Source organism: Rhinatrema bivittatum, chromosome 3 (genome assembly GCF_901001135.1).
Source record: "Rhinatrema bivittatum chromosome 3, aRhiBiv1.1, whole genome shotgun sequence".
Lineage (NCBI taxonomy): Eukaryota > Metazoa > Chordata > Amphibia > Gymnophiona > Rhinatrematidae > Rhinatrema > Rhinatrema bivittatum.
In genome coordinates this window covers 197,608,531-197,635,597 of record NC_042617.1, presented here as the reverse complement: position 1 = coordinate 197,635,597, position 27,067 = coordinate 197,608,531, and the positions used below count along the sequence as shown (strand labels likewise).

Genomic DNA, 27,067 nt, shown 5'->3' with positions numbered 1-27,067 from the left:
CCTTTTTTTTCTTGAATACTGGAAGGATTATTCTGATTTGAGGAACCATTGTTTGAGGCTGGTAAAAACTGGACTTTGAAATTCACCAGCATTTGTTTATAATGGTGGTGGAGCAGCAACGGTCTGAATATTGCAACAATAGGACTGGCCCAGCCTGCTGAGTTACTGCTGATGCTAAGTCTATGATGCTTTCTTGTACAGCTCTCTGCCATTCTAGGACAGTTGTATATGAACAGATGTATGGCTTTTCCGCAGATAAGTAGGCTGAATTAGCCATGCTGTCTGGGTGTGCCCTCTGGCGGCTCAGAGCGGAACTTCTCTCAGAATGTTTAAAACTTTCTTCTCTCGCTCCTGTGTACCTGCACAGTGGATTCCTGTGCGACTGAACTCTCTCCCTCAGTCTTATTTTTTCCCACAGCGGTAATAGTAGTGGTTCTTTTTCTCTCCTCAAACTTTTTAATTTATTCTCTCTCTTTTTTCCTCACTTCAGTGAGCCCCCATAGGCACTTTTCAGTGCCACTATGGTGCCGAAACCATCAGGTTTTAAATTTTGCCAGTGCAGCAAAATAATGTCACTCACATACGGGCACTCGTGCTACATTTTGTTTTAGAGCCTGACCTTGATCAAAGGGCCTGTCAGGACTGTGGACAGATGTGTCCTCGGGCATTGCAGCAGAGAGCCACAAAATTGTCACATTAAGAGACCCAGGTGAGGGCACTTTGGGCTTGTATGCCCCCAGCCAGGCTCACTCCTCCCCGGGTAAGCAGCTCCATAAGACACAACATAAAAAGAAGGCAGCTTCATTGGAATCCGGGGATAAGCAAAAATCGGGATCAAAAGTGCATAAAAAGCACTCTCATTCCCGTTCATCCACCGATGTACTGCAGCGTCATTGAGACTTCCAGTCTGCATAGACTGCATTACTGAATCGTCAAAGCGACACCGAGATCCTGCGTTGATTGCGCTGGTCGACACTCAAAGGCGGCATTGGAGCCCGGCTGCGCTGATCATGGAGACTCATCCAAAGCCGCCGCATCATTTGACGCACAGTGCGTCAACTCCTGCGTCGAAGAGTGTCAGTATGACTCCAACGCATTCAACCTCGACGCATGCCTCAAAGACTATGATGCACCCAATCAAAAAGCCAAAAGACCGACTTATATATCTCAGGATTCAAGCCAGTTGAGACCCACTTTTCATTCCTTATCAGATTCAGAAATGGAAGTAACAGATTTATCAGGAGGGAACTTCCTGGATAGTCCTTGGTGCCCACTTCCTGTAAAACATACTGGACACTTGGATTCACCTCCCACAAAAAGGAAGAAGAGAGAGTCAGGGTCTACCAGCAAGGCAGTGCATGCAGCAGCCTCTCAGTCTTTATCCCAAATCATAGGTATTCTTCAAATGTTCTTTGACACCCTGGTGTCTTCCTAGAATTTACCTCCTCCGTCCAGTCCTTCCGGTGAAGAGTCAATGGAATTACAAAAAATCACCCTCACCTAATATACAACTTATAAAGGGCAATCACAGTTGGACCGCAAGTCCAATCACAGATCCAAAAGTGAGAATTTCTCATTCTCTTCCATCGTCTCCAGAATCATCCATATGCATTCCATTGACCCCTAAAGAGGAACATTCCAGAGCCATCATCACCTCCAGAAGATATTTCCTATCCCATATTTATAGAAAAAGTGGGTACTGCCTTGAAACTGGAAACCACGAAAATTCCAGATCCAAAAGCAGAGGTCCATAATCTGCTAAAGATCTTTGACATGCCTATGGAGCCAACAACCTTACCCTCCCATCTAGTTTTGGATGGAATGATGGAAAAGGTGTAGGAATCCCCCTTTTTGGGCCCGACTACATCCAAAAAGACAGACCTGAAAGTTAGGATGCAGAAGTCAAAGTTCTACTCTCCTACACATTTGCCATGTGCATCCATTGTTGAATCAGCAATGAAAAAGGCTAGAAGATCGAGGTTGTATTCCAATACCCCTCCAACAAAAAATAGCCATTATCTGGAAAACTTTGGGAAAAGTTTTTCAAGGATCAATGCTTAACGCTAAGATCCAACAGCATCAGTTTTATATTGTGCAGTATTTATATGAATGTCTGCAGAAAGTAAAACCTGATTCCCAGCAGCCAGATACTGATTCCCATTATAAACAGGGCTTTTTGGATATGGAAGAAGTGATCCGCCACCTTCTACACACAATGTTGCGAGCGAGGAGGCATGGTCGCTTGCTCAAGAGGGATTGTGAGCCCTTGGGCCATGGCGCGGCTCAGGAGGAGCCCCAAGACATACACTGTGGGAGGTGAGAATGTTCAGGCATGGGCTGGAGCAGGAGCAAGGCTGAACCAGGGTCAAGACATGGAACATCAGGAACTGGAACGAGGCAGGCCCAGACCTCCACTGGACCTACATGCACAGGTGAGACCCAGCAACACAATGCTAGTCTGAAGAGTAACCCTCCAGTCACTTGGTAGCCCTTCCGTACCCACCGCTTGGGAATAACGAGTGTGTGAGGCCAGACGGAGGCTGAGGGCAGGAACAAGATGAAACATGGAACTCAGGAACTTGGAAGACTCAGGTGAGGTTTCACGATACTTGGAAGACTCCAATGAGGATTCAGGATTCAGGCACTAGTATAGGGTGAGTACTGCACTGCAGTGCGCCCTACACAGCCGCCCGTGGCTGGACATGGACCACGCTGAAAGTGAAGCAGACTCCAGGCGAGAAAGTGAAGACTTAGAACCAGAGACATGTCGAACATTCAGGAGATGCCTGCACTGAAGCGTGCCCTACACAGCCATCTGTGGCTGTTTGCAGACCACGCTGAACTGGAGCAGGTTCTGGCTTGAGGCTAGGGCATGGATGGAAGCAGGAACAAGATACTCTGAAGATCAAGAACAGGATTCAAGACTCAGGATTCAAAACTTCGGAACTCGGATTCAGGAACAGACCTTGGCATTAAAAGCAAGGACCTTCCGGAGACGTGCACTGCAGACATGAGACAGGCCTTGTGCCATGAAGCACCCTACATAGACCTCCATGGGCTGGTCACAGACCACGACAGTAGCACACCAGGAAAGGTAGACAAGCAGGAAACCTGGAAGCAGGACAAAGAGCCAGAGACAGGAACATCACGATCAGGACTGGAACATCCAGAACATGGAATGACAGAACATGGAACATCAGGAACTTCAGGAGCATGGAACATCAGGAACATCATGGAACTGGCAACGAAGGTGCTCCGACGAGGAACAAGACCAGGAACAGATAAAGGAGACCAGGAACATCAGGAACATCAAACGAAGAGCCATCTAGACACGAGAAGACCACGGAGGACCTTGACCAGAGGAAGACCACAGGCAACTGTGAGACCCGATTCGAAGGCACCGAGGAGAACAAGCTGAGCCCTTTTATAGGGCTGGATTAGGCATGGAGTGATGAGGTCATCCATTGGGGCCGCGGGGCTTTCTAGCTGCTGGCCTTTTAAATATTGTGAAGAGGACCAGTGTTATGGTTTTGAAGGTGTTTGAGTGGATTCTTGGGTACTGTGGAGATGACCACGCCCACAGGGAGGAGCCCCATGGGGAAACCATAGTACTAGGCTAGACTCGAGATGCATAAACAGATTTGTCTTTTATTATACAGCTGATGCTTTCCACCAGAAGTGGCAGTAGTGAGGTAATCCAGGGATAGCAGTCCAGGGACCCTCGGCAGAGGAGACCCGTCTCACCGAGATGGAATAGGGATTTCCAGGTGAAGGTTCCCAGCGCAGCAGAGCTGTAGATGAGACAGACTGAGAAGTTAGATTACTCACTATGTTGGTGGCTGTAAGGGTGAAGATTCCAGCAGGCAGAAGTAGTTGAATACAGGCACTGTACCAGGGAGAGCAGGCCCTCGAGGAGTGGGTAACTGATCCCAGATAGGCACCTGAAAGAGAGCAAAGGGGCCCCCGAGGAGCAGGTACCCAAGGTTAGTGAAATACCTCTGAACGGCAGAAAGAGCTTCCAGTGGCAGCAAGGAAGCGGCAGAGTAGCTCAGACCAGAGGCTTTCCATGCAACACAATCCTTGCTAACTCGATGAGCTAGCAAACAAGGGCAGGCTAAATACCTCCAGGAAGGGGCGGAGATCAGTGGTAGTAGGTCGGCCTTTCTGTGCTGATCCTTTTTTTAAAAAAGGCTGGCTTCACCGCACACGTCTAGAGGATGTCGGGGGGGGGGGCTTCCCTCGACGGTGTCCCGACCGCAGGGGTAGGCCTTTTGACTTTGCAGCAGCCCCCGGGGGTCTGTAGCACGTCAGACCATGGCCGGAAGGGGTAAGCTGGGCCCTCTTCAAGGGCCCCTCCTGACGGTTCATCAATTTCCTCCTCATCCTCTGTGGTCCAATCCTCTTCATCCATCTCGAGAACCTGTTTGTCCGTAGGCTGTAGAGAAGGGCGCATCCTTTGTTGCATGTAGTTGCTGAATCTCCCGTTCCTTGTATGCCAGTACGGCTAGAAGACCTTGCGTGGCTAGCCCCTGTGACTTCATCAATACCTTGTTCTCCAATTCTTTGCAAATCAACTGTTCCCCCTCGTGCGCAAGTTTGTTATGCGGAACGGACACCCCAGATGGGCTAGACCTCCTCTGGCAGAGTAAGGGCACCGATAGTGCCGTTGGTTCAAACGTGGTCCTGGGTAGTTCAGAAGTTTTTAAGCAAGACTCTGCACAGAACGGTCCCCATTGGATCTGATCGGGAGAGGACCAATCAAACTGCAGCTGATGTTTTTGTAGCCAAGGTAACCCCAAGATTATAGGACTCACTGCATCGGGTAGAATGAAGAAGGAGAGATGTTCGATGTGATTCGTTCCAATCTTCAAGGATAACAGCTGAGTGACGTGAGTGACCTTCCTGGTAAGAAGGTCTCTGTGCACTGACGAAAGAACTAATGGAGGATTCACTGGTGAGGTGTGAACTTGATAATATTCTACGAGGTCATGCCAAATGAAATTTGCTGCGGCGCCCGGATCCACCAAGGCCTGTGTAAGGTTATTGGAAGTAGACAACTCCAGAGAAGCAGGTAACAGAAATAAAGGTGAGGCTGCCGTAAGACCGCGGTTAACAGCTTCCGCAGTCTCTGGACACCACAACTTCTTCTATTGTTCTGGAAATGTGAGGACGGAGGATCTGGAGTTAACAACACATCCTGGTTGCGGGTGAGGAGTGGTTACAGCTGCCGAAACATGGGCTCGACCCAACTGCATTGGTTCCTCTCCAGAAGAAACAGGGTCCTCCAACAGAAGGAGAGGGTCGGAGACACGACCACCTTGTCTTGCATGGTTCTCCCGGGCTTGTTCCTGGAGTCTCCGATCAATCTTACCCGTGAGGTTTATAAGGCCCTCAAGGGAAGTGGGGAGTTCCCGGGCTGCCAGTTCATCCTTGATATGTGGAGATAATCCTTCCAGGAACATGGCGTTAACACTGTTCCCCTGCCAGTTTAACTCCGTAGCCATGGTACGAAACTCTATAGTGTATTCGCCGAGGGACCGGGACCCTTGCAGGAGGGGAAGCAGGTCAGATCCCATCGTTGGTATCCTGCCGGGTTCTTAAAAAATCTCCTTAAAGGCGGAAACGAACAGGGACAAGTTGGATAGTAGAGGATCCGAGTGTTCCCATAATGGTGAAGCCCATGCCAATGTTCTTCCATCCAGAAGGGAAAGAATGAAGGTAGTCTTTACGAAGTCGTTTGGGAACAATGCGGGCTGAAGTGCAAAGTGCATATGGCATTGGTTTAAAAACCCTCAGCAGCGTCTTGGATCTCTGGAGTAGTGAGGTGGGTTAGAAAGAGGAATTACCGCATGATTAGATCCGGAGGTAGCGAAAGAACTAGTTAATGATGGAGAGGCATCAAATTGCTTCAGGAGGTCCTGACGAAGGGTTAAACGCTGAACGTCCATCATCACTTTCTCCAAGGAAGTCTGGAGACTCTGTACCTTCTGAATAAGGCCAGGTAGAGATTGGAGTATCTTCAATTCCTCTGCTTGAGAATCCAGTCGAGCATTCAGATGGTCTACAGCCTTTGACAGTGTCTCCAGAATCCTTTGTTCTTGGCCTCTCTGGGCCAGACCTGGAATGGCCTGCAATGCAGTGAGCTGAGCCGAATCCATGGAGTTAGCAATCTGTTATGGTTTGAAGGTGTTTGAGTGGATTCTTGGGTACTGTGGTGATGACCACGCCCACGGGGAGGAGCCCCGTGGGGAACCACAGTACTAGGCTAGACTCGTGACGCACAAACACAGAGATTTGTCTTTTATTATACAGCTGATGTGTTCCACCAGAGGTGCCAGTAGTGAGGTAATCCAAGGGTAGCAGTCCAGAGACCCTTGGCAGAGGTAACCCGTCTCACTAAGATGGTATAGGGACTTCCAGGTGTAGGTTCCCAGCACAGCAGAGCTGTAGATGAGACAGACTGAGAAGTTAGATTATCAATACGTTGGTGGCCGTAAGGTTGAAGATTCCAGCAGGCAGAAGTAGTTGAATACAGGCACGTACTAGGGAGAGCAGGCCCTCGAGGAGCGAGTACCTGATCCCAGATAGGCACCTGAAAGAGAGCAAAGGGGCCCCAAGGAGCGGGTACCTAAGGTTAGTGAAATACCCCGAAGGGCAGAAAGAGCTTCCAGCGGCAGAGTAGCTCAGACCGGAGGCTTTCCATCCAACACGATCCTTGCTAACTGGATGAGCTAGCAAACAAGGGCAGGCTAAATACCTCCAGAAAGGGGCAGAGATCAGTGGTAGTAGGCCGGCCTTCCTGTGCTGATCCTTTAACAAAAAAAGGCTGGCTTCGCTGTGCACGTCTAGAGGACGTCGGGGGCAGGGCTTCCACTGCAATGGCGTCCTGACCGCAGGGGTAGGCCTTTCGACTTTGCACAGCCCCCGTGGGTCTGTAGCGTGTCAGACTGTAGCCGGAGGGGTTAAGCTGGGTCGACTTCCTCGGCCGACCGGCATAACACCCGGAAACAGGCAGGGGCAGTCGTCAGCGGCGTTCCTGCCACAAAGGTGCTGAAGACGGTGGCGGCACTCATGCCGTGAAGATGCAGTCAGTGGCGGCTCCATGCCGGGAAGAGGAGGAGCCCACAGCAGGGCAGGCCTGCTGGGGAATGCGGCAGCAGCGATACGAGGTGGCCTAGACCGCAAGAAGGCGTCAGGCCAGTGTGGAGGTGAGAGGCTGCTCGCTAGAAGTTCGGCAGTGGCCATCACAACTCGCAGAATGGCCTGTCTTAGAGCAGACACAATACGTGAAGAAGTCCACGACAAATTAGTGGACCTTCCATGTAAAGGTGATACCCTATTTGGGGAAAAACTAAAAGAAACGGTGACTCAGTTGAAAGACCAAAGTATAGCAGTGTCCTCTTTAACATAACCTCAAGACCATCCAACAACAAGGCGTTATTATCCTCCTTATAGAAAACCATTTTATCCTAGATGTCCTTCTAGGCCATACATGCACCCCTAGGTAAGTTTGTAGAGGCAGTCTAGAGCAGCGGAGAAAGATTCCTCCTTGCTAACTCGATTCGTAGTTGCAAGCAAAGACCTTTTATGTTGGAAGCAGATGACGTCACTTTGGGGGGTATGCCCCAGAGGTTCGCGCCCTGGCCGGTACAAGTCTGAAGCGCGCGCGCCCTTGTGTCATCAGGAACATGGCGGATCTGTAGCGTCAAGCCAGCCCGGGGACTCCGGGATTCAGAGGCAGGGAGAAGCCGCGGCAACATCTGTCCATGAGACCCGAAGGGAGTCACCACAAAGGTAGAGAGGCTGGAGCGAGGGCGAGAATAGGTACGAATGCAACCTCTAGAGTTATTGTTACTTCTCTAGTTCAATTTTCAGGCTCCCCCTAAAGCCTCCTGCACTCGAGTTTCTACTATTGTCCCTCTCCCACCCCTGTTCATTGTATTTTCCACCTACTATTGAGATGTAAACCGATATGATGTGCATTCTAATGTCGGTATAGAAAAGCTGTTAAATAAATAAATAAGTTTTAAACATTCTGAGAGAAGTTCCGCTCCAGGCCATCAGGGGCGCACCCAGACAGCATGGCTAATTCATCCTGCTATCCACAGAAAACACTGTTTACGGTTAGCAAACTTGCTTTTTTCTGTAGCCCTAAAAAAAAGTTACATTTTTATTAAGATTTAAAAAAAAAAAAAAAAATTTGGCAAGAGGGCCACTCTGAGCTCTCCACAGTCTTTTTAATTCTGGATTTAACAAAGTCTCCGATTTGCTGGTTTACTCACTCAGTTTATTTTTTTTTATTTTGAAGTTGAAGCTACTGAAAATATTACAAGGAGGAGGAAGAGAAAAGAGTCCAGTGTATGAGTGCTTAATCTCTCTAAGGCACCCAAAAGTGATGCAGGAGCCAGATGCTGAGATACCCTGCAGCAAAGAGGAGGCTGGAGTTCCATCCCCAACTGCTGGAGAGGATCCTCTGATGCAGGGGGATACAGCAAGGTCTCTGCAGCAACCAGCTGCTACAAGAAAATCCTTGTCCACAGAGGAAACAGAAGTAAGTTAAGGGAAAGTTGTGTGTTGCGGAGACGTTGCATGAGCAGCAGGGATCTAACAGACAGGACCATGTGTATACTAGAAATTGTAATAATACTGAGAAAAATGTTCCTGCTATAAATGAGGTAATGAGGTGGTTTTTCTCCTTTAATCTTCATTGAAGCCTTAATCAGATCAATATAGTTTAGTAATAGGGTACTTTTGTAACATCAAGGGTACGTGGCAGCAATGCTCATAAGTTACACTAATTTTCAAAACAAACACACACGTTTGCTTTAAAAATTATGCAAAAGTATGTGCACAAATTAACTTGCACAATGTAACACCTGCTCTTTACAACAACACTGCATGTGAATCTATGCACACACTTTGTAAAATAAAAAATTATGCACATAAATCCAAACTCTACCCCAATGCCATACCCCAGAATGCCTTATTTTTATGCACCAAATTGGGTTTTGTGCATACTTCTACATGCCAAACCTCAGAGTATTTTATAAAAGACTATTTATGTGCGCAAACTGTTTTATATGCATAAATACCTTTGAAAACTCACTCCATAAAGTACTGTATATTATCTTTATATTGAAGATTAAGCAATACATTAATTCTCATGATGCACAAGTTAACAGACATTCAACCACACAAAACTCGTAACAGTTATGTCAAGTATCATTGAACCAAGGACTTATTTTGGGCTTAGCTTTCCATCGCTTATCTTTTCTTCTACAACATATTCATAAAATGGGCCCAATGAAAAAGGAATAACTCATTTTTGGTCTATTTTGTGTCTGTAACCCTCTGCCCTGCTTGCAGCACTGGAAACGTAAGCTTAACGCAAGCATCTTTAGCGCTGCTTCTCTTAGAGGAGCGCTGGAGGTGCCGGGTGCGGGGCAAAGGGTCTCTTGCTTCTGGCAATAAAAGTAACAGTATTGGGGGGGTGTGCCACGCCATGCCATGCCCTTTAGTATACATGCAAGTGGGTGAGAAGAAAGGGAGGGAGCATGTTGATATTTTAATTTATAAAACTGTGGGACCGGGTGCCTCTGCTGCATTTTAAGGTTGTTATGGTTTGTGGGTATGTGGACCCTTGGCCTGAGGTGTGAGTTGTAACAGCCCATGGGGAGGAGCCCTACAGATCCGCACCGTCAGGAGGCGAGGTACAGGCACAGTGGGGAGCTCTGGGTGCAGTGGAGGAGAGACCCCCAGGGATCAGGAGGTAACCCCAGTAAGGTGACAGACAGTTGGTAGTACCTGGAGTGAGACCCTGAAAAGAGAGGCACCAGGCGGACCGCGGAGCAGTAGGCATGGGATTAGTCGTGCAGAAGGTTCTCTGGAGGGCAGCCCCAAGGGACGGAGCTGCAGCGTAGTGGGAGTAGATTAGGAGGCGCAAGCCAACCCACGAGGCAGGGAAGCCCGATCCCGATCTCAGCTGCTGACGTAGGCAGGAACCTGGAGAGTGGAGGAATGCCGAAAGTATAGTAGAGAAGCAGGCCCAAGGAGCGGGACAGCTGACAGTCGTTGAATAAGCAGGAGCACAGCCCCGTGGAGCGGGGATGCTCTAGGTAGTCTCTTGAGTAGTAAGTGCAGCCTGAGGAGCAGGAGAGTGCAGTCTTGCCAGAACACAGGTGCAACCCCGAGAAGCAGGGAAGGCTAGCCAAGGAACTCACAGGTTGCCGCAGTGTTCCAAGGGAGACCCGAGTAGCAGGAGCCAATGCAGAGTAGGACCCAGGAGGCGCTGTTACGACTGTCGCTGCCCGACGTCTCCACTCTGCCTTCCTTACCTCTCTGGCGACTCCTCCCGCGGTTGACGGATGTTTGGCTGCCGCAGCGTCTGCCTGCCATCCTCTCTGGCGTGCCCGGTCCGGCTTGGGCGCTGCCTCCCGCCAGGCTGTCCAGCTGTCTTAGGATTCACGCGCCAAGAGGCCCTGCTTCAAATACTTTCTTTGGCGCGAACCTCAGGGGCTGGAACCCTGTGATGACGTCACGCATCCCGGATACAAAAAGCCCACACTATTGCTAGCTAATCGAGTTAGCAACAGGTATTCATAATGGTGAACTCCTTACGGATGGGATTCGCTCTCCGTACCTAGCAGCTTTGCCTCTCCATTATTGGACTTACTCTATTTGGGGTACCCACTCCTCGGAGGCCTCTCTCTTCTCTTTCAGGTCGCTGTCTGGAACCGGTACTTGCTCCTCGAGGGCCCATGTTCCTGGACTCGCTGCCTGGACTTCACTTCTGCCTGGAAGATACCGCTGCCTACACCATCAGTGAGTTACTATCTACTTCTCTCTCAGAGCTGTTCCCTGGAACCAGGAACTCGCTCTTCAAGGGCCTGCCTCTACTCCAGCTCCTGTGATTCTTACCAAGAGAAACCGCTGTCACAGCCATTGTGGGATCGCTGTTCCAGAGCCCTGAGGGACTACAAGCCTAGCCGGGCTCCATCTCTGCTCACTACTGCCACCTCTGGTGGCTCCTCAATACTGTTAATCAAAGATCTATCTGTGTTGTGTGTCCTAAAGCTGAGCCTGACCTGTGGCCCCTCATGGGACTTCCCCTGTGGGCATGGTCAGCAGCCCCAGTGTCCAAGGGTCCACCCAAAACCTTACAAACAATAACAGATTGCTAACTCCATGGATCCGGCACAGCTCAATGCTCTGCAGGCCATTCCGGGCCTGGCCTTGCGCATTACTGAACAGCAAGACGCATTGGAGAAACTCACTTCAGCGTTTCATCAGCTGCACACGCAGAAGACCCAAGGCGCTAATTCCAGCAATGAAGGTCAGCTACATGAAATAACTTTAAAGACTGCTTTACCGCTGGCTGCTCCAGTTCATTTCTCGGGAAAGATTCAGAAGACCAGGAGCTTTTTAAACCAGTGCTGCATGCATTTTGCATTACAGCCTTATCAGTTCCCCACAGCTTTTTCCAAGACTACTTACATTCTATCTTATCTTGATGGAAGGGCCTTGTCTTGGGCCTCTACACTGTGGGAAGGCAAGGATCCTATTTTGCAGGGCATAGATGGATTTTTGGACTTATTTAAATCCGTATTCGATGTTCCTGCTCGAATGACCGTTGCCGGTTCTGCTCTGGTGGACCTGAAGCAAGGCAACCGACCACTGGCTGATTTTGCGATAGAGTTTAAGACTCTTGCTACAGAACTCTGCTGGGACCCCAAATGCCTGAAGACCCTCTTCTTCAGAGGCCTGGATACTCGCTTGAAAGACAAGCTGGCCGCTTGTGAAACACCTGACTCGCTGGATGAACTAGTGGCTTTGGCTACTAGGATCAATCACCAGCTTCGTGATAAGGTGAAAGAGCTCCGGCCTAATAGAGGACCTGGTCAGAAGGAGGCTAGTGCTAAACCTGCACCTCGTATGGTTCCAGTAATTCCTGCTGCCAGTGGAGATGAACCAATGCAACTTGGTCGCGGACATTTGACTTCCAAAGAGAGAAGATCGGTCACGATGTCCCAACATGCCCAATTCGTCCGGGAAACGGAGGGGCCTAAGTCCTGCAGGAGGACTGTTCTTAGGCTTTACTATGCCCTCTCCTCCGCGCTCTCTCCCAGTCTCCTTGATCTGTGGACCTTCTAAGGTTCAAACTCTTGCCCTGGTGGATTCAGTGGCAGGAGGCAACTTTATTCTTCGACACCTAGTGGAACATCTGAGGATTCCCCTCGTCACATTGAAGGTTCCACTACTCCTATCCTCCATCCATGGAGAGCCCTTACCGGGTGACATGACTTGCCAAACTGTACCGGTAACTCTCCGCACCAGAGCTCTCCATATTGAGTCAATTCCCTTCTTTGTGTTAGAGAAGGCCATGCACCCTATCGTCCTGGGGTTACCCTGGTTGCAGTCACACCAACCCCAATTTGACTGAGCATCCTTAGAACTCTCCCGCTGGGGCCCAGGTTGTCATGGGAAGTGCCTTAAGATTGCTCATGTCATCTGCATGCCTACTACTCCAACGATGCCAGAACTGCTGCCCCAATACGCATCTTTTAGTGATGTGTTTTCCAAGGAAGCTGCTGACATCCTTCCTCCGCATAGGTCCTATGACTGTGCCATAAGGCTGAAACCCAATACCGAACCTCTTAAAGGATGTGTCTATCCACTCTCAGCGATTGAGAACAAGGTGATGTCCAAATACGTCGAGGAGAATTTACAGAAGGGGTTTATTAGACCATCGAAGTCTCCAGCCGGCGCAGGCTTCTTCTTTGTGGGGAAGAAGGACGATACCCTACGTCCTTGTATCGATTACCGAGGTCTGAACAAGATCACGATTAAAGACCGCTACCCCCTGCCTTTAATCTCAGAGTTGTTTGACCGGCTTTAGGGGGCCAAAATATTCTCAAAACTTGACCTTAAGGGGGCCTACAACTTAGTTCGCATTCGTAATGGCGACGAATGGAAAACAGCCTTCAACACTCGAGACAGCCATTTTGAGTACTTAGTTATGCCCTTCGGCCTGTGCAACGCACCCGCTATATTTGCTTGCAAACTATTATATTTCAGAACATCCTGCGGGAACTGCTGTACAAGAGAACATAAGAAAATGCCATACTGGGTCAGACCAAGCGTCCATCAAGCCCAGCATCCTGTTTCCAACAGTGGCCAATCCAGGCCACAAGAACCTGGCAAGTACCCAAAAACTAAGTCTATTCCATGTAACCATTGCTAATGGCAGTGGCTATTCTCTAAGTGAACTTAATAGCAGGTAATGGACTTCTCCTCCAAGAACTTATCCAATCCTTTTTTAAACACAGCTATACTAACTGCACGAACCACATGGTTCGTGCAGTTAGTATAGCTGTGTTTAAAAAAGTGTCGTGGTATACCTGGATGATATCCTGATATTTTCCCAGGATTTTCCCACTCATCTAGAGGATGTCAAGCAAGTACTACGCCGACTCCGTGAACACCGGCTCTACGCCAAACTCTCCAAGTGCGAATTTCATAAAGACTCAGTGCCTTTTCTTGGCTATATCGTGTCTAAAGATGGCTTCCAGATGGACCCTGAAAAGCTTGAGAGTATCAAAAATTGGTCCCAACCTACCAGCCTGAAGGCCGATTCCTGGGGTTTACCAACTATTATAGAAGCTTTATAAAGAACTACTCTTCTTTAACAGTACCCTTGACCACAATGACCCGCAAGGGTGCCAACACTTCAAAATGGTCTGCGGAGGCCATTTCCGCGTTTGAGAAACTAAAGACTGCCTTTTCCACGGAACCATGCTTGTGGCATACTGACCCCAACAAGCCCTTTATCATAGAAGTTGACGCTTCAGATGTCGGCGTGGGGGCTGTATTGAGCCAGATTGGAGACTCTAAAGTCTTACGTCCCAGCTCTTTCTTCTCACGACGGTTCTCCCCGGCAGAGAAGAACTATGGCATCGGTGATAAAGAGCTCTTGGCAATAAAGCAAAGGCGCTCAACATCAAATAACTGTATTCATGGACCACAAAAATCTAGAGTATCTCTGCCATGCGCAACGTCTTAACGCAGACAAGCTAGATGGTCCTTATTTTTCAATCGTTTTGACTTTGTGCTTAAATATCGCCCCGGAGACAGAAATACCAGAGCTGATGCCTTGTCATGCTCCTTTCTCTTGGAGGATGTGCCTGAAAAGCCTCAGCACATAATTGACCCGAAGAAAGTCATCTTGGCGACTATCTGTGCCCACTGGTAAGACCATCGTGCCTAAACACCTCAGGAAGAAAGTGCTCTTTTGGGCGCACAATTCCAAGCTGGATGGCCATCCTGGTCAACGCTGTACCCTGCTCAAGATCCAGAAGTTTTATTGGTGGCCTACTATCAAGAAGGATACCCTATCCTACGTGGCATCCTGTACTAACTGTGCCAAACACAAACCCGCTTCTGGCTAACTGTGGGGATTGCTGCAACCACTGCCAGTTCCGGAACAGCCCTGGTCACACATCGCTACTGATTTTGTAGTCTATTTACCCCCTTCTGGACAAATGAATATCATCTGGGTAACAGTCAATCGTTTCAGCAAGATGGCCCATTTCGTGGCGCTGCCTGGCTTACCTTCAGCCTTGGAGCTTGCGAAGCTCTTCATATCGCACATTTTTCGCCTTCACAGCCTACCAAGACACATTGTCTCAGACTGAGGATCTCAATTCACGGCAAAATTCTGGAGGGCCTTGTGCAAGTTATTCGACATCTCTCTAGACTACACTTCAGCCTATCATCCGCAATCAAATGGCCAAACAGAACGGATGAATAGAACCTTAAAACAGTTCATTCTAGCCTATGTGAGTTGCCATCAGAATAACTGGGCCGAACTGTTACCTTGGGCTGAATCACCATCAACTCTCATCCAGCAACATCAACTGGATCAACACCTTTTGAAGTGGTATATGGACACTCTCCAACACCGCCACTTCCACTGAAACTCTCAGTGATGTCCTCAGCAGTTCAATCTACTGCTGATGAAATCCATAACCTGTGGACTCAGATGAAAGACATGCTAGTTAAAGCGAGAGACTGCACTAAGAAGTTCTGTGACGCTCACCATTCTCAAGCGCCTGTCTCCAAACCCGGTGACAAAGTTTGGTTATCTACCAAACATCTCAGACTGAAATTACCTCCACTCGGTTCGCTTCTCACTACATTGGACCATTTCCAGTCCTCCGACGTCTTGGCAACATCACCTACAGTCTGAAGTTACCACTCGGACTAAACATCCACAACACTTTTCACGTTTCACTCTTGAAACCTCTCATACTCAGTGAATTCTCTTCCAAGACTCAGGAACCACCTGCCATCAATGCAGAAGATGTTGCGTTCGTGCCTGCTCTTCGCCCTCGCTCCACCCTCTCTACCTCTGTGGCGACTCCCTCCAGGTCTGAAGGACAGCTGCTGCCACGGCGTCTCCTTCCTGCGTCTCTCCGGAATCCTCGGGCTGGCCTGACACTGCGGATCCTCCATGTTCCTGATGACGTAAGGGCGCGAGCGCTCCAGAGTTTGCACCGAATCTCGGGGGCGTCCCCCCGTAGTGATGTCATCCGCTTCCAACTTAAAAGGCCTTTGCTTGCAAACTACAAATCGAGTTAGCAAGGACTCGAATCATACTCTTCTTGGTTACGATTCATCCAAGCTACTCTGCCTTCTTGTACTTATCAAGGGTACCCGCTCCTCGGGGGCCTCGCTCTCTCTTCTTGATTTCAGATTGCTAAGACGGGATCCGGTACTCGCTCCTCGAGGGCCTACATCCCTGAATGCTCAGAAGACTCCTTACTAGGGATGTGAATCGTTTTTGAACGATTAAAATTATCGTCAGATAATTTTAAAATCGTCCCAAATCGTTAGATACGCGATACAATACAAATGCCCCCGATTTATCGTCAGGGGCATTTGTATTGTATTGTTAAATAGGGCGCGGGAAAACCGGCACACCAAAAAAACCCTAAAACCCACCCGAACCTTTAAAACAAATCCCCCACCCTCCCGAACCCCCCCCCCCCAAAATGTTTTAAATTACCTGGGGTCCAGTGGGGGGGGGTCCTGACGCGATCTCCTCCCGCTCTCTGGCCACCGCTGCGCTGAGAAATGGCGCCGGTGGCCCTTTGCCCTTATCATGTGACAGGGCAAAGGTAGCGCTGTCGCCATTTTGTTTCCTGGCTCCCGACGTCATGCGTGCGGGAGATCACCCCCGGACCCCCGCTGGACCCCCAGGGACTTTTAGCCAGCTTGGGGGGGCCTCCTGACCCCCACAAGACTTGCCAAAAGTCCAGCGAGGGTCCGGGGCGACCTCCTGCACGCGGGCCGTATTGCCAATCTTCAAAATGGCGCCGACGCTACCTTTGCCCTCACTATATCATACGGGCGACGGTCGCCCGTATGACATAGTGAGGGCAAAGGTAGCGCCGGCACCATTGGCAATACGGCCCGCGTGTAGGAGGTCACTCCCGGACCCCCGCTGGACTTTTGGCAAGTCTTGTGGGGGTCAGGAGGCCCCACCCCCAAGCTGGCCAAAAGTCCCTGGGGGTCCAGCGGGGGTCCGGGGGCGATCTCCCGCATGCATGACGTCTGGAACCAGGAAACAAAATGGCGTCGGCGCTACCTTTGCCCTGTCACATGATAAGGGCAAAGGGCCACCGGCGCCATTTCTCAACGCAGCGGTGGCCAGAGAGCAGGAGGAGATCGCGTCGGGACCCCCCCCCCCACTGGACCCCAGGTAATTTAAAACATTTTGGGGGGGGGGGGGGTTCGGGAGGGTGAGGGATTTGTTTTAAAGGTTCGGGTGGGTTTTAGGGTTTTTTGGTGTGCCGGTTTTCCCGCCCTCCCCCGATTTACGATTTTTAACGATTTTTAGAAAAAAACAAACTCGACGATCAGATTTCCCTTCCCCCCAGCCAAAATCGATCGTTAAGACGATCGATTACACGATTCACACCTCTACTCCTTACTGCCTGGAAGCGATCACAGACATGAACACTGTGAGTTCTATTACAGATAGGTACCGGTACTCACTCCACGAGGGCCTATGTTCCTAATCTCTGAAGACTCTCTTCTGTCTAAGACGTTATCGCAGGTACGGAGATCGTGAGTTATAATTCCAGTCTGCATGTAGGAACCAGTACTTGCCTACGGCTCCTGTCCTGAATATACTGAAGACTCTCCGTTGCATAGAAGCCATTGCAGATGTATATAATTGTGAGTGAATCATCTACTACTGGTTCTGTATCCAGCTTACCTTGTCTACTCACTACCTATAGTCTCACTCTACAGCTCAGCAACCCAGAGATTGCAGTTCCAGGATTGGAGGGACTTCAGCCCTGCCGGGCACATCAGCTCACTACTGCCACCTCTGGTGGTTCTACTTCCTGTCTAATAAAGAACTATCTGTGTTTGTCTCCATACTCCAGCCTAGCTGGTGGTCCCTCTCAGGATATCCTCCTGGGGGCACTGTCATCTGCCATTGGCCCAAGGATTCACCAATTTCCATTAAGTGTTTATTCCTTACACTACTAGAGCGGCATCATACAGACTGCCACTCTGTGGGAGCCAACCCACAACAGATCATTAACTCCACCTACGGAGTATTACAAATTGCTAGCTCCTCCCCTTGGGGGAGCAGCATTAAACAGAAGATGACCTAGAATTCAAGGTCGAAGAGATTCTTGATGTCCGAAGACGAGGCAAAAGGCTTGAATACCTCCTTTCTTGGGAGGGTTTCGGCCCCGAAGAAAACTCTTGGGAGCCTCAGGCTAACATCCTTGATAAAGAGATGCTCCGTCAATTTCACCTCGCGTATCCTTCAAACCCTAAACCTGGTACCCGCAGAGGAGACCGCCCTTTGAAGGGGGGTACTGTTACGGCAGTCGCTGACCGACGTCTCTACTCTGCCCTCCTTACCTCTCTGGCGACTCCTCCCGAAATGACGGACTTTTGGCTGCCGCAGCGTCTGCCTGCCATCCTCTCCGGCGTCCCCGGTCCAACTTGGGCGATGCCTCCCACCAGGCTGTCCAGCTGACTTAGGATGCGTGCACCAAGCAGCCCTGCTTCAAATACTTTCTTTGGTGCGAACCTCAGGGGCATCCCCCTGTGATGACGTCATGCATCCTGGTTACAAAAAGCCTACACTATTGCTAGCTAATCGAGTTAGCAACAGGTATTCATACTGGTGAACTCCTTACGGATGGGATTCACTCTCCGTACCTAGCTGCTCTGCCTCTCCATTATTGGACTTACTCTATTTGGGGTACCCGCTCCTCGGAGGCCTCTCTCTTCTCTTTCAGGTCGCTGTCTGGAATCGGTACTCGCTCCTCGAGGGCCCATGTTCCTGGACTCGCTGCCTGGACTTCACTTCTGCCTGGAAGATACCGCTGCCTACACCATCAGTGAGTTACTATCTACTTCTCTCTCAGAGCTGTTCCCTGGAACCAGGTACTCGCTCCTCGAGGGCCTGCCTCTACTCCAGCTCCTGTGATTCCTACCGAGAGAAACCGCTGTCACAGCCAAATTGGGATTGCTCTTCCAGAGCCCTGAGGGACTACAAGCCCAGCCAGGCTCCATCTCTGCTCACTACTGCCACCTCTCGTGGCTCCTCAATACTGTTATCTGTGTTGTGTGTCCTAAAGCTGAGCCTGATCTGTGGCCCCTCACGGGACTTCCCCCCGTGGGCATGGTCAGCAGCCACAGTGTCCAGGGGTCCACCCAAAACCTTACAAACAATAACAGGCGCAGTGCCAGCCAGAGGAGCAAGTCCCCGTAGGAGTACACACTGACCCCCGAGGAGCGGGTGCCAGACAGGTCCAGGAGCAAGGCACGTAGCGACGTCTCAGGAACACAAGGCAGAAGTTGAGGACTCATACGGAAATTGTTGCCAAGTCAGCTAACTGGGGGAAAGGGTGGAGCTTAAGTACAGGAGTCCGATGACATCATCAATCAGGGACGCCCCCAAGGTTCCCGCTGAAGAGACTTCAAAGGCAGAGTCTGTGACACGCGCCCACGCCTAGGAAGGCCCAACATTGAAGTAGGAAGTAACGGCGTCCATGCCGCTGTGAGGAGTCCCGAGGAACATGGCAGTGAAGGCAGGCCCGCGTTGTGAGCAGACCCGGGGAGGGCAGGAGAGCAGTGCGAGAAGTGAGTACTTGTGGTCGCAGCCATCTGCGACCGACAGGCATAACAGTACCCCCCCCTCTTAAGGCCCCTCCTTGGGTGTTTGGGTTTGTGGGGATGGTTGGCATGGAACTGCCGAAGAAAATCCTTGTCTAAGATATTAGCCATAGATTCCCAGCTGTTCTCCTCAGGACCAAAACCCTCCCATGACAGAAGGTATTCCCATTTCCTTCCATGCTTCCGGATGTCCAAGACCTCCCGAACTTGGTACGTGACATCAGCCTCAGAAGACAGCGGGACAGGGTCTGGTGGCCTCTTGGAGAATCTGGAGAGAATCAGAGGCTTGAGTAGAGAAATATATTAAACATAGAAACATAGAAGAAGACCAAACTGCCCATCCAGTCTGCCCAGCAAGCTTTCGCACTTTTCTTTTTTCTCATACTTATCTGTTACTCTTGGCCCTTAGTAACCTTTTGGTTCTATTTCCCTTCCACCCCCGACATTAATGTAGAGAGCAGTGTTGGAACTGTATCTAAGTGAAATAGCTTAATTAGTTAAGGGTATTAACCACTGCAATAAGCAAGCTACACCCATGTTTATTTGTTTACCCAGACTATGTAATTCAGTCCTTGTTGGTTGTTGTCTGTATATAGATCCACTTTTCTTCATTTGCCCCTGCCGTTGAAGCAGAGAGCTATGCTGGATATGCGTGAAGTATCAGTCTTTCTCCCCTGCCGTTTAAGCAGAGAGCTATGCTTGATATGCATTGAAAGTGAAGTATCAGGCTTATTTGGTTTGGGGTAGTAACCGCCGTAACAAGCAAGATATACTCCCTGCTTTTTTTGTGAATGCAAATCCTTTTTTCCACATTTCCTCTTGCCGTTGAAGCTTAGAGCAATGTTGGAGTCGCATTAACCGTGTGTATGTTTATTGAATAAGGGTATTATCTCCAGGTAGTAGCTGTCATTCCCACGAGCCACCCACTCTTCATTCACATCCTCTAGACTTTATGGATCCACAGTGTTTATCCCACACCCCTCTGAAGCCCTTCTCAGTTTTGCACAGGTAAATATCTGCTCGGTGACTGTATTTTATTTGCTGATGCTGACTGCGAATCTATTTGATTTACTATTTTTAACTGAGACCTGGTATGGGGTTTTTGATGGGTCCCTTCTTCAGTTAGCTTGTCTTTGAGGCAGTGCCTCTAGTGTTCCCCTATTTACCTGTGCAGGACCAGGCAAGACGCCTGCTCTACCTTAAATTACTCTAGGACAGTATGTATGTATTTATTTATTTATTTATTAACTTTTTTATACCGGTATTCAAGGGCACATCATGCCGGTTTATATTCAACAAATGGTTGGAAAATAGATAGAACAGGGCATGGGATGGGAACAATAGGAACGAAGAGGTCAAGATGGAAAGAGAGGAACAAAATGAACTTGCCAGGAACAGGCATATCATTAATATTAACAATGAGCTATATACAAGGTTCAGTGGTATATGCAACAGTTCGGGAAGATATACAGTATACAAAGTGGCATATGCAGTATATACAGTATATGGTTCAGTGGTATATGCAACGGTTTGGGAAGATGTACAGTATACAAAGGCAGAGATTCAATATACAGTGTTCATGGCTGAATTTCAGGAAGGGGGGAGGGGGTTAGTCAGGGTAGGCCTGTTTAAAAAATATGCTCTATGGGTTGGATCATGCAGGGCAGGAGGGGCTCAGAGGGCTTAACCAGAGACTGGGGAATAAAAGCTGGGATCCAGATGGGGATAACCAGACCAGGTTTCCAGGAGGAAGACAGCTCCTGTTGAGTAACACTGTCCAAACACTGAGCTAAGACGAAGCAATGCAAACTGTGAGTAGAGTGAGTACACTCTCTGAAGGTAAAGGCAGTCTACTGTTGTGACTAGGGATGTGAATCGTTTTTTGACGATTTAAAATATCGTCCGATATATTTTAAATCGTCAAAAATCATTAGAGCCGCGATACAATAACAATTCCCCCGATTTATCGTCAAAAAATCGTAAATCAGGGGGAGGGGAAGGGGGAGGGCGGGAAAACCGGCACACTAAAACAACCCTAAAACCCACCCCGACCCTTTAAAATAAATCCCCCACCCTCCCGAACCCCCCCAAAATGCTTTAAATTACCTGGGGTCCAGAGGAAGGGTCCCAGTGTGATCTTTTACTCTCGGACCTCCGGTGCTTGTAGAAATGGCGCCGGCGCAACCTTTGGTTTTTCCGTACAGAAAAACGATTTGCATGCAGGAAGTCGTTCCCGGACCCCCGCTGGACCCCCAGGGACTTTTGGCCAGCTTGGGGGGGCCTCCTGACCCCCACAAGACTTGCCAAAAGTCCAGCCGGGGTCCGGAACGACCTCCTGCAGTCGAATCGTGTTGTCTACGGCCGCCGCCATTTTGCGCCGCCATTTTGCGCAAAATGGCGCCAGCCGTAGACAACACGATTCGACTGCAGGAGGTCGTTCCGGACCCCCACTGGACTTTTGGCAAGTCTTGTGGGGGTTAGGAGGCCCCCCCAAGCTGGCTAAAAGTCCCTGGGGGTCCAGCGGGGGTCCGGGAGCGATCTCCTGCCGCGAATCGTTTTTCCATATGGAAAATGGCGCCGGTCATACGCCGTGGCCGGCGCCATTTTCCGTACGGAAAAACGATTCGCATGCAGGAAGTCGTTCCCGGACCCCCGCTGGACTTTTGGCAAGTCTTGTGGGGGTCAGGAGGCCCCCCCAAGCTGGCCAAAAGTCCCTGGGGGTCCAGCGGGGGTCCGGGAGCGATCTCCTACGCTCCTGACCTCGGGGGACAAAAAACAAAATGGCGCCGGCGCTACCTTTGACCTGTCATATGACAAGGCAAAGGTAGCGCCAGCGCCATTTCTACAAGCACCGGAGGTCCGAGAGTAAAAGATCACACCGGGACTCTTCCTCTGGACCTCAGGTAATTTAAGGCATTTTGGGGGGGTTCGGGAGGGTGGGGGATTTATTTTAAAGGGTCGGGGTGGGTTTTAGGGATGTTTTAGTGTGCAGGTTTTCGATTTACATGATTTTCACGATTTTCACTCTATTTAAAAAACCCAAACGGCGACGATCCGATTCCCTCCCCCTCCCAGCCGAAATCGATCGTTAAGACGATCGATCACACGATTCACATCTCTAGTTGTGACTATGATTGAAGCTGTGAATAAAGATTAATTTTTAAGAAAGGCTGGAGTCAGGCTAGTTTTGTCTCCAGGCCTGTGGGAATCACCTCTCATTCCCACACTGTCCTTTTTATCATAAAGCTCGACAACATAGAAGGGGAAGTGGGGTTATTTTGGACTTTAGAACTTCTCTAGCTTTAACTCCATTATCCCTTAAGTTACGGAGAGGGTGTGAGAGTTTAGTGTTTAGATGTGAAGACTGGTTATTTGGTTTAGTTTACAGTCCTAGTATATATTTCACAAATCCAAGTTTATCGCAAGTAACATATTCGCCTGTTAGAGATCAAAATTTCAGAATTTCAACACTTATCTTCTTTGAAGACCTATTTGAAGAATTTTTTTAAAAAACGCCAAAAGTCAACGGTTTTCTGCAATGCTCAATCTGCTCTGCTAACAGTTGCCTTTCAAGACGCCGACGTTGACAACGTTTCGCCAGTGCTGCATCAGTCCGGTGTAATTATCGTAGTTTCTGAACACATCTCTTCTGAATGTTGTATCAGAATCAGAATTGCTCAGTATGGACCTTTCTATGCTTGCTGACTTTTTTGCCTTGCTGACATCAAGAGTGGATAAGATCATGGTGTTGGATTACTTTAATATCCATGAGGATAGTAGAGCAGTAGGTGTTTTTTAGGTCTATCAGTTCATTCTTTCCTCCCTTTCTCTAGATCTCCTTATTTTTAATTGTACACATAAAGGGGGGTATGTTTTGGATCAAATTACAGTTTCAAAGCATTTGGCCTTCCAGCAGGTTATTAAGATATGGGTTATTGTACTGATACCATGGTCTGACCATTTTTGATCACTTTTGATTAATATGTTGGGAGGGATTTTAAACTTAGTGAAAGGCCTAAACCCACCTTAAGATTTAAAATGGAACCTATTAATTTGGCCAAGTTTAATTCAAGGTGGGAAATAGAAAGAGCTACTGTTGGCTTGATCTCCATTGTTTCTTTGGCTGACTCTTTGTCATACGTTACATTCTGCAATGGATGCAGTTGCTTTATTGAAGTGTGTTCAGTTGATCCTGAGGGAGGTGGGAGTTCCTTGGTTCACAAATGAACTTAGAGATAAAAAGAGATGTCTATGGAGAGATGAAAGGAAATAGCGCCTTAAGCTATCTCCTGAGAATAAGTGATTATCAAGTATTATGGTTGGCATATCAAACCCTTTTTATCAAATACATAGAGATTTTTTCAGTAAACAAATTCAGCCATGGGGGGGGGGGGGGGGGTTGGGGGTGAGGGGGACTGACGAGAAGCAAAAACCTATGAAGCTGTGGGAAAAGCAAGAGAAATGAGCAGAGAACCACAAGGAAAGCTCCTGCTCTACCACAGCTGCTATGGTACCTAGTGTTGAATGGCTTACAGGGGTCCTATAAATTTTGTCAGGTGTTATTGAATGCTGGTGTGTCATCCAAACTTCATGGTGTGTCACCTTTGACACACGTGTCATAGATTTACCATCACTGTTCTAGGGCCTGGTGTAGTATTTGCATTGCTACTTTTTCATAAGGTTGCCGTTATTTGAGTCCTGAGTATCAAATAACTGTGATTGTATGTTATGTCAAGGTACTAGATGTGTCTTTTTTTGCAGGAATTTGTTTACTTCACAAAATGTTTAGCAGTGAAGGGATATATGTTTTGTTGAGGTGACACCAAAATTAGAATATTTTTTTCATGTTGATTGTAATGTGACTTGTCCTAGCTCTGCTCTGTACCTTTTCCGATGATTAATGCTATTTTATTGTAGTTATGATGATTTCTGGCTTTCTGCAAAGAGGATTCATGAAAAACCCCAAACTTTCGATTTCGATGTTGTGTTTGGTGGACCGTGGGCTTCTCCCATGAACTACCACACTTAGCCCTCAGGCCGGGCCTCTCCCATTGTTCCCTGATGCCAGACTGCCTTCCTCTCCAGCGCAGCGAGATGTTGTGCCTCGACATGGCAGAATGCTGCTGACATTGCCAGATCCTGCTCCTCCCTGGGCATGCGCGCACCCAACGTCATTGGTTGTAAAGGGCCCATGGTGGGAATGACCTGGAGGAATCTAGCAGAGGTACCTCCTCATAGCCTCCTCTGAATTTAAGCCCTTCATGGACGTCCAGTACCTCTGCAATAGGTTGACTCCTTTGGAGATGTGCTTTGCCCCTGCATGTTCCTGGTTCCCGATTCCTGATTCCTGCTGTGTGTCATTCCTGAGTTCTGTCTTCTGTTCATCGTTCCTTTGGCAGCCTGGTCTGTGTTTGAGTTCTTGTCTTCATGATTAATCTTCCCCTCATCTATCTTCAGCATCTTGTCCTGCTCCTGTGGTCCCTCGTCCTTCATCATCCTCTTCGTTCCTCATCTCCTTGGATTGGACCTCTGGCTTTGACCTCAGTTCAGACTTCTGGTTTGACTTCGATGTGGCTTGACCTCTGCCTGCCACTGACCATTGCCTGCTTCCCACCCTCTAATCAAACTCTGCCTACCTCAATCACTGCCTAAACCACGAAACTGTGAGAACTCTGCCTGCCTCTGTCCACAGCCTGAACCAGACTCCATCTGTCTGCCTGCTGCTCAGCTCTGACTCTGCTATCATCTTGTGCAGGCCTGCAACATCTCCTATGTAATGGATCTTCACCTCCACAGAAGTCCGTGCCTAAGTCCAGCGGGTCCCGGCACCTGAGGGCTCAACATAAGGGGAATATGGCTTGGTATTGCTGAAGCTCAAGTTGACTCTGCCTCAGCCAGCTCCGCCTGCCAATGGTGGGGACCTGCAGGGAGAAGCCCTGCAGGTTGTACCAACTCGCCCTCAGTCTAAGGGTCCACGCCTGCAACACAACATTATGTTTTGTTCAATTCTGACAAACAAAGCTGTTGTTAGCATAGTTCTGCATGAAATGCAATTCTGCATAACAATTTGAATAATCTGTTGGCCTCTTAAGGCATTTAAAGTTGGCTTTGCTCTGTCAAGTGCATGTCTGAAGTATAGTTTGGTTAATGCTACTTTTATGCATTGTCTCTGGGAATGTGCCAAAATTCAGACATTCTGATCTATCATTATTAAATTTATGAATCTTATTTTGCATGCGACCATAACTTGGTCAGTGCCTTTTTACTTAATTGGTCTTGTCGACAAATCTATATCCTTGAAGAGGTCTCAACATTTGTTATGCATGAGAAGCAGCCTGATTTGTGAAAAATGCATCTTGATGACCTGGCTGAAAAATGATGGGTGGAGATCTTCGATGCTCAGTTTGTTGCTTCTGGAGCATAGATCTGTAAACCCATTGCATTCTTCATCTTCACAACAGTATCATGAAATATGGTCTCCATTTTTTACAGAATTACCTGCAGACATAAAAGTCACAAGCAAAGAGGTATTTTTTATAGAATATTATAATTTGTCTGTGATCCCTTTTCTACATTGATATTATTGCAGTAGAGTCTTCTTAGGAGATTTTCTGGGTATTATTGTTTTGTTTCTTTCTTTCATTTTCTTCCTTTGCTGTACTGTTATTCTGTTTACTTTATGTATGTTTGTTTTACTGGTGACTGTAATGCAATCTTCCAACAGGGAGGTAGGTTACAGGCGGAAGCATGGAGTGCGGGTTTTGGTTTTTTGGTGGATATATTGATAAACAACAATGGAATAAACACAAGTCAATGTGCTAATACAGATATTCTTGATGTTATTGTTATATAAAAACAATAAATAGATCTTTACAAAAATTACACTCATAAAAAGTTTATGTGGATGATTTAGTAGACATAACTGCACGGGTAGATTTGATGGGATAGTTTACAAAGCAAACTTGTGAATGTAAGTCTATTAGGAAATTTGTGTAACATGTGCATTTGCTGACTTTTTTATGCATGATATTACAAAATTGAAAATTATTCCCTACAGACTACTGCAGAACTACAGGAAAAGACTTCAGATTCTACCTCTGAGAATATTGAACCTGAGACAACTGCTCCAAAGGGTCGTCCCTGGATCTGGCCACAAGGTTTCCGTAGGACTGGAATGATTTATGTAGATAATGAAGGAGAGTACTGGGCCCTAACTCGTCCTCCTTTATTTACAGTAAGTAATTCATACAAAAATAAGTATAAACATTTTTAATACATAGTGAACATTGAATTATGGAGAAATAATATCCTTATGGGGTTTGATGCTATTTTGCACAAAGAACAAACTTCAGTGACCTAGAGATTGTCACTGCTCACAAGAAAAAAAACATTTCTGGAAGGTAACTCTCAAGTAAAGCATATTTTTCCAAAAATAAGCCCTTTTAATAGTCACATTTTACCATGCAACCTTTTTCTTGCTTCATCCAAAACAAAAAGCTCCTTCCAAACTCTAACATGTTTGAAAATTTCACGTCATTGAGTGGCAAGGATCTTTGGAAACAATCTCTCCTCTATTCCTTTTTCCACTGTTGCAGAAGTATTGCCTCTCTCGTATCTACTTTTTTGCTGTATACTTCTATGTCTTTATTCTTCCTCAGTTTCTTCACAATTCATTAATTTTGCTGATTTAGACCTTTTTTATTGCTTGTTTACTTTCTCTTCTGATGATAGGGAGAGTAATTTTCAAAGGCATTTTCACTAGTAAAACAGTGCTTTACCTCTAGAAATAACCTACCATAAAATTGCTCACCCAGTATGTAAATTTACACATAAAGGGGCAGATTTTAAAAGCCCTACGCGCGCC

General features: G+C 48.0%; 1 protein-coding gene across 3 annotated transcripts in view; it reads left to right on the top strand.

Moving 5' to 3' along the window:
- The window catches only part of LOC115088721 (neurofilament heavy polypeptide-like), a 67,536-nt gene that overhangs the window by 23,410 nt on the left and 17,059 nt on the right, over positions 1-27,067 (top strand). For all 3 annotated transcript variants that reach the window (XM_029596963.1, XM_029596962.1, XM_029596965.1), the window contains exons 2-3: positions 8,309-8,551; positions 26,261-26,437. In XM_029596963.1, coding sequence (XP_029452823.1) covers positions 8,396-8,551; positions 26,261-26,437 — 333 coding nt within the window. In that variant the 5' untranslated portion in view covers positions 8,309-8,395. The remainder of the gene's footprint in view (positions 1-8,308; positions 8,552-26,260; positions 26,438-27,067) is intronic.